Raw genomic sequence first — 7,467 nt, forward strand, 5'->3', positions numbered from 1 at the left:
TTTTTAAATCGACTCAGTCCTATTACTTTCCGTACAAATCCTGTACATATGTATATGTAACTACATTTATAGTAACGCTGATAAGCTGGGGCGCTAATTTCTGACTTAAATTAAGAGGCACAACTGCTGTGACAAAGAGATTTCGGCCTTTTCCGTAGTTCAAACCTAAAAACAATCTCGACTAGAACATATTGTTCTAACATAAAAAATAATCAAAAATTGACAAAATGACGACGGGCTACCGAAGTTGATTTTTGATCAGATCAAAAAAATGGTTCAATGTTTAAAGAACCTATATGCAGAACATGGAGAACTATAACCTAAAAATTTAAAAGTGATCGGAACACTTGTTTCCGTAACTCAAAAACCCTTAGAGGTATTCCTACAACAAAAACAGAACTGTTCACTTCGGCTGCACCGAAACCTTAATAAAAGTTTTCCATACAAGAGTTTGAGTTCGTAAATCAGTTTGTACGGTAGCTGTAAGGGTGCGATATCGACAGTACTGGCAAATGAGCAGTTTCTGGGAAAGAAAGCGATGTATGACAAATTTTAAATCATTATCTCAAAAACTACTGTATATACAGACAGTCAACGCTAAAACGTCTCAGCTCGTCACGTTGATCATTTATTCATCGTTTTCTGAGTGTTACAAAGCACAGGGCCATCATACGATATCATTTGAAAACAAAATGTTATTATATACACATGTTACTAAACAACAGCTAAGCGTTAGCGCACTTAAGCACAGCAAATATTTTAACAGAGGCAACTAAACTAAAACTAAAATAAACACAGACATCTGTAGATTTCCCTAGATTAGCTATGAATACCGATTATACGATAAAAACGTGTGATAAAAGACAATTAAACGCACTGCTCCATTGTATACTGAATGATTATTTTATATAGTTTAGTATTTTTTTGTTTTTTTTTTTTAGTAAAATTACAAATTTTATTCTGTTCACAACAATTGACATAGACTAAATTCGAAAACGCGCGTTTGCCTTCTACAAATATATCATTAAAATGTGTTTCTTCAACAAGTAATATATTGTTTATATGTATTTTATAGTAGATCATTCAGCAGTTGGTCATTGACACAAATATTATCATATCTTCTCATATCGAAAATTTTCATTTTCTTGTTTTGATGTTTGCATGCATATTTTAGTTTATTAGTGCGTATTATCTGGCATATCTACTACATACATACGTGACGATAATAAACGATTAATTCGGCTTTGTTTAACACACACGCACATTTCAAGATTATAACGCGTCGCCATCTCTTTAATACAAGTAGTCCAAAATAGATAATCTAATCTCAAATAAAACGGTAGTATAACATAGGTGGTATTAACTAGCTTGCATCTTCGTATTTGCATATAACTGCAAAGGTATCACCGCCCAAGTGCTCTGCCAGCCACTTATTCTTTATGACAGCCAGTTTAAGTGTCTCACATTTGAATTTCGCATAGAGATTTGTATGCAGCGTACGCCCCATACCTTCAATTACCAGCAAGTCAGTCTCATGTTTTTGTATAGCATCGCATAACTCAATCGGTAATGTACGCATATCCAAGCAGGGACCGCTCTGTCCATTCGCATACACTAATAAGTTTTGCTCTTGCTTTGCTTTTGCGAGTACGCTGCAATGTATGCAACATTTATCCAAGAGTTCGGACAGCTCCCCGCTTGTCACATCATTCAATGAAGGTTCGGTATTTGCACATAATAGCACTTTGGTGCCACGTTGCAGCAGTGCACGCACGAATGGCAGCATGCCTAGCACAACATCTACGCCACTATTGTCAACGAAAATAAGCGCACATTTATGCGCATTGCCACGCAACCGTTGCAACCAAGCGTCCAGGTTATCTATAAGCCAAGGACGCTTTTGTATACGCTCGAGCGCTGCATGCAAACCGAAATTTGTATCCTCATTCAATATACTCGCAACAGCTTGTGCACCCCAATCGAACATGTTACCAGCAAGCACACCGCGTACCAGCTCTGTCCAACGTGCTGCATTGTCATCGATGGCATCTAATTCTTCCAGCCGCTTTTTTAAGTTGGCAACGGCAGCAGTGTTTTCTAATAGTTTTTGTTGTTTCCATGGATCATCAAAACCAAATAAACGCAATTGCGTCTCATTCAATTCTAGCAATTCACGTATACCCAGCACAACATTGTTGGCCGCATTTGTTTCTGTATTTCTTTGGTATTCGTCCAGTTTTGCTAAATAGGATTTACGGAAATTATCCGCTCGTTCTGTGGCTGTATCGTCAATTTGACATTGACTTTCGGCTGCCTGTGTGGCAAATTTTGCAACCAAGTCACGAAAGCAAGGGAACCAATATGCAGCCGCCTTTGTATCTTTGTTCAAGTCAATTGTATCTGGTGTATATGTACTAGGATCTCTTAGCAGTGTATAACACTTCGATTCGCCCATACTTCTGACGTAGCTTAAATGAAACAATTTGTTTATACGCCTGATCATAATATATATGCTTTGCTGTTATTGTAAATCACAAAATACCTTCAACTTCCTAAAAAGTATCCAACTATCTGCACACCCACGATACCAATAGTCTTTTTTGCGTATGTGGAATAAATTTGTTTATTACTTGTTCTTAATGTATTTTTGGCCTTTTTTATATTTTCGTTCTTCTCGTTTGACGCTAATTAAAGAGTAATCACTTTTCCACAGTTTTATCAATATTTAAATAGTTCACTGTCATATATTTTTGCGATAAATCATAACAAAACGAAAACAAGTGATTACCAGCTGATCGGTGTTGCCACACGATTAAGCTTGTTTGCGGTTCACAGATTTAGGGAATTTGTATTTGAAGTATATTTGCCCTTTTTTGTTAATTAATCGAAGTGAACCTAATTGAAATATATTTTCAGAATTGCGTATATAGTTTTTAGAAGCTATTGAGATCCTGCTTTTATGTTATAAGCACATAGCATACAAATTAAATTTGAATAAGGCTTCGTATTTTTTTACTTAAAAAAATTTTCGTCTAATAAGCAAATATGGCATCCTTTTGTTAACAAAAATATTTTGTGGTTTCTGATCAATTTTATCATTTCATAAAAATTGTATATCACGCCACAACTTGTTATTATCACCTTTAACCGTGTGAACCTATAATAATTTCGTTCTTGCGGCTTTAGGATAAGAAGACTTATAGATACAAATTTTTACATATTTTTAAATAAAAATTTTAATATAAATATAAAACATGGTAAACTATTTTCTGAAAATGAAACATACAATAACTAATATAAAATGAGATGCATACTTTCTAACCTAAATACGGATTTTGTAAAATAAAATTAATTCAAAATTTTACACTTAATGGGTGCGTCTAAAGATTTTAGCTCAAGTTTGATACTTTAGTTATTATTTTTTTAATTTAGTACATTAAAATTTCATATAATAATTTCAATTACCCTTTTCCCAATTCCCGCCTAATTTTGCGATGAGCCCAAATATCTCTGCCATCACTGTATAAGACATATAACATTAACACATATTTCTGGCAATACTATTATGTGGCAGCTGTCAGCGTAGGAATAATAGCCAACTTCAAGTGACGTTTGGTTCTTTCCGGTTGAATTTTTGACAGATCAACAACTTAAAAATGGTACGGAATAAATAAATCGGATAATTTTATTACAATCCAAAAATAAAGAAAAACAAATTCAAGTGAAAAATGCAGTAATATGCTTGCTTAATGTTTTTAATGTAAACGTGCTGTGATATTTGAACTTTTTAACAAATTTAACTAAGTGTTTATATAGACAATATCGATTATCAAATACGATGATTATTAATATGCTTAAATTCTCTTTTGTACTTTCCAGGCCAAACGCACCAAGAAGGTTGGAATCGTAGGTAAATATGGTACCCGTTATGGTGCCTCCCTGCGTAAGATGGTCAAGAAGATGGAGGTAACACAGCATTCAAAATACACCTGCACCTTCTGCGGCAAGGTAAGTTTGCATCGAGCTATCTTTTTCTGTTTAAATACTAATTAATTTTATCTCTCTTCGAATAGGATTCGATGAAACGTGCTTGCGTTGGTATCTGGTCCTGCAAACGCTGTAAGCGTGTTGTTGCCGGTGGCGCTTGGGTATACTCCACCACCGCCGCAGCTTCCGTACGTTCGGCTGTGCGTCGTCTGCGTGAAACCAAGGAACAATAAATTGCTACATGGAAACCGGACTGATTTGCTCAGTTCATCTAGTAAATAGTTTAATTTACATTGAATTTGGCGCGGATTGTGCTATACCAAATTTCAAATTGGTAGTGTTGTTTGGCCGCCGGCTTACGGACACGCTTTGTTGTACAAGGAAAAAGAAAATATAAAAGGATTTTTTAAAACAAATGTGAAAAGTGTTGTGATTTTTGTGAAAATAGCAGCGGGCGAAGCTGAAATTTGTGGTAGAAATTAGATTTGGTGCATATTTTATGCAAATATTGTGAATTTCCGCTATTTACACGCAAAAACTTGCATATAGGGGCTAAAAACCAAGGATCCAACAAAAACGCGCTTTTTTGTTAGTGGTTTTGCATTAAAAGCTTTTGCATATTCTGACCAACAACAAAATATACATTTCAGTTTGTTACTATTTTCCATTTGCCGCCACTTTCTGTACACTCCTGGTGGCCTTGTGAAAATGCGAGTTGCACATTTTATGTTAAAAATCCCTGGCAGCCACTGAGCGCCACAGAAACATTGCCTATCCTTGAGGCGCTACTCTACGAACAGGAAGCACATGTGTGACCAGAAAATGTAGCATACCCCCAAGGCGCAAGTTTTGTGCGACACTTTCTGCACGCTTATGGTCGCCTGGTAGAATTCGGCAAAATTGGCTGCTGCATAAAATCAGAAAATCAACAGGGTGACTCAGATAATTTTTCTTTTATGTGTTAACAGGGTGACTCAGATGAATTTTTTTTTTTAGAATTTAATTCTTAGCGCGCGGTTATTTCACGCGATATTTTTGCAAAATTTTTTTTATTGGTAAATAAAACAAATTACGCAGCGTAGGTTGTAGGTCATTATTATTATTTTCATTTATTTCATTTCAAAAGTTCGTTTAAAATGTTTTTTCATTTTAAATTGTAAAATACAAATGTGTGTATGTGTACGCTTATTCAATACTTATACAATACGTGGAATCAAAAGAAAAATATTATTAACCAATTATTTAATTTGGCGGCAAATAAATGAAAAATGTGGACACACTAGCTAAAAAGGAAGATATTTTAAAATTAACTTTAACACTTGATATGGATATTTTGCAAGCCGGATCATTTCATAATGCGCACCATCCGAAAAAGTTCATGAAATAGATATAAATATGTATATGCATATAAAAAATCTTTAAATACAAAATTATAGTTATACAAAGAGATTTTTGCTTTTGAAGTCGATTGCACTTAGAAATAGACATTTGCTTTACAAATAATGTTTTGATTTCGCACACAAATATTGAAATAAATATTTCTTGGACTTTTTTTTAAATTTTGGTTTTTACAATTATGAGCTATAAAAATTACAAATTTTTATCGTACTTTTACAATACAAATTTACGTATCATTATATTAATATTTTTATCTTGCTTAAGGTTATTTTCAAAATTCTTTGAAATATTTTAAATATATTCATATGTACTTGCAGATCACTTAAATTTTTTTATGCATTTAAATTTAATTTATTTACTATATACAAACGATATTTGTTGTACGTGTAGATTTTATGATTCTTTTTTTTCTCTTATAGAGCAAATCTTTTGCTACCTCTTTTTTTTATTACTCTTCTATGATTTAAATATGTATGTATATATGCATATTTTTTTATTTATGTTATTATTGTTGTGACTTTTTATGATATTGTATGTACTATATTGGTTGCTAGTTTTTTTATGATTATGATTAGTTACAAATTGAGAGATGCAAACATTCTTGATTTTTGTTTTATAAATTTTCATTACTTGCAACTACTTATATAGGAACAGTTTATAAAAAGGAGTGTTTGAAGTGTTAACGGTAATACAAAGAGCGTTAAATGCTTACATTGAACAATAAAAAAATGAAAATGAAAATGAAAAAAGTGAAATGTAATTATAAACATAAATAGTGAGATGAAGAAAATCAGTTTTTATAAATTAAAAAATTGCTATTTTTTCAAAGATTTACTTTTGCAAAAGAATGCAAATCCAAGCTGTCGTAGGCGTATATATGACATACATACATAAAGAGTAAAATATGCGAAAAATAATTTTTGAAAAATACAAAGAATTTGTTAATGACAAAGCATTAAAAAAAAAATTTGAAAAATTAAAACAAAATATCTAAAAAAAAATTTTTTTAATTTAAAAATTTAAAAAAAATCAAAAATTTTTTTATATTTCAAAAAAATCTAAAAAAGATTTTAAAAAATTAAAAAAAAAATTAACAAAAAGTTTCAAATTTTTTTTATAAATTGTAAGTATGCTTAACTGCAAAGTGTAAGCCAATAAAAAAAATGTTTAAAAATTCGTTAACACATAATCAGTAAGAAACATAATGCAACTGAATTGGCAACTATTTTTTCAACTTACTACTTCGAAATTGTATAACAATATCATTTTATATAATTTTTCAATGTGCATATGTATATGTACATGTATATAATATATATAAATATTTTTCAATTTAATTAATTTTTTTGTAATTATTTTCGAATTGCTAAATGCTTTCGCAGCATAATTTTTTAGTACAATGCTTAGACACAAAATTAAAATTGACATATTCCATAGAATTTTCAATTCTAAAACCAATTTATATAAAAACCAACATAACATACAAAAAAATAATACAGCAAGAAATTACAAAAACAATAATTTTACAGCAAAAAATTAACATTATCTCAAAATAACAGTAGTGGGCCAACTACCTTGCTTTTTTTGCTTATTTTGTGAAAAACTTGCTGTGCCTTGGTTAGCTTAAATAAATTTACAAATACTTCGCTTGTGCATGCGCCCATTTTAGTGGTCCTAGGCATTTACATACATGCGATTCCTTGCCTAAATACATATTTTATGATATGATAAATGTTTAACTTTCTTATGATATTTTGTTGTTGCATTATACATAATGTGTTTGAAATCGTTTGCAGTTAATTTTTCAGTTAGTATATTTTTGGCTAAAGAAATTATTAATTTAATTATGAAAATCTCTTAACTTAATGCGAACAAATGTTGTGTTTTGAAACATTTTTGCTATTTTTTATACTGGCATGCGTTATTAAATTAAAAATATTTATTTATTTAATGTTAGACAAAGTTTATGAAATTGCTTTCAACATATTTTCTATTTTTTTAATTTTTTTTATATTTTTTATGTGTAAGATCGTACACATTTATATAAAATATATAAAAAACAAATGAAAAATTTTTAAAAAT

At 31.0% G+C, this 7,467-nt stretch overlaps 2 protein-coding genes across 3 annotated transcripts; one reads left to right on the top strand and one right to left on the bottom strand.

Moving 5' to 3' along the window:
• Nucleotides 1-1,067: 1,067 nt before the first annotated feature.
• LOC108970052 (pantothenate kinase 4) lies at nucleotides 1,068-2,779 on the bottom strand. Of its 2 annotated transcripts, none has more exons than XM_018935163.1 (2): nucleotides 2,543-2,779; nucleotides 1,068-2,459 (listed from the first exon to the last, which is right to left on the bottom strand). In XM_018935163.1, exon 2 carries the CDS (start codon nucleotides 2,453-2,455, stop codon nucleotides 1,364-1,366), a length of 1,092 nt encoding a protein of 363 aa, XP_018790708.1. In that variant the 5' UTR covers nucleotides 2,456-2,459; nucleotides 2,543-2,779; the 3' UTR covers nucleotides 1,068-1,363. The 2 variants fall into 2 exon arrangements, with proteins under 2 accessions (XP_018790708.1, XP_018790707.1); XM_018935162.1 differs by having other exon boundaries at nucleotides 1,068-2,468.
• A 793-nt stretch (nucleotides 2,780-3,572) lies between these two features.
• On the top strand, nucleotides 3,573-4,403 carry LOC108970054 (60S ribosomal protein L37a). The gene is made up of 3 exons (XM_018935165.1): nucleotides 3,573-3,659; nucleotides 3,880-4,008; nucleotides 4,074-4,403. The coding sequence occupies exons 1-3, from the start codon at nucleotides 3,657-3,659 to the stop codon at nucleotides 4,218-4,220; spliced, it is 279 nt and encodes a 92-aa protein (XP_018790710.1). The 5' UTR covers nucleotides 3,573-3,656; the 3' UTR covers nucleotides 4,221-4,403.
• Nucleotides 4,404-7,467: the final 3,064 nt, after the last annotated feature.

Source organism: Bactrocera latifrons, unplaced genomic scaffold (assembly GCF_001853355.1).
Source record: "Bactrocera latifrons isolate USDA-ARS-PBARC rearing strain unplaced genomic scaffold, ASM185335v1 scaffold_28, whole genome shotgun sequence".
NCBI classification, from domain to species: domain Eukaryota; kingdom Metazoa; phylum Arthropoda; class Insecta; order Diptera; family Tephritidae; genus Bactrocera; species Bactrocera latifrons.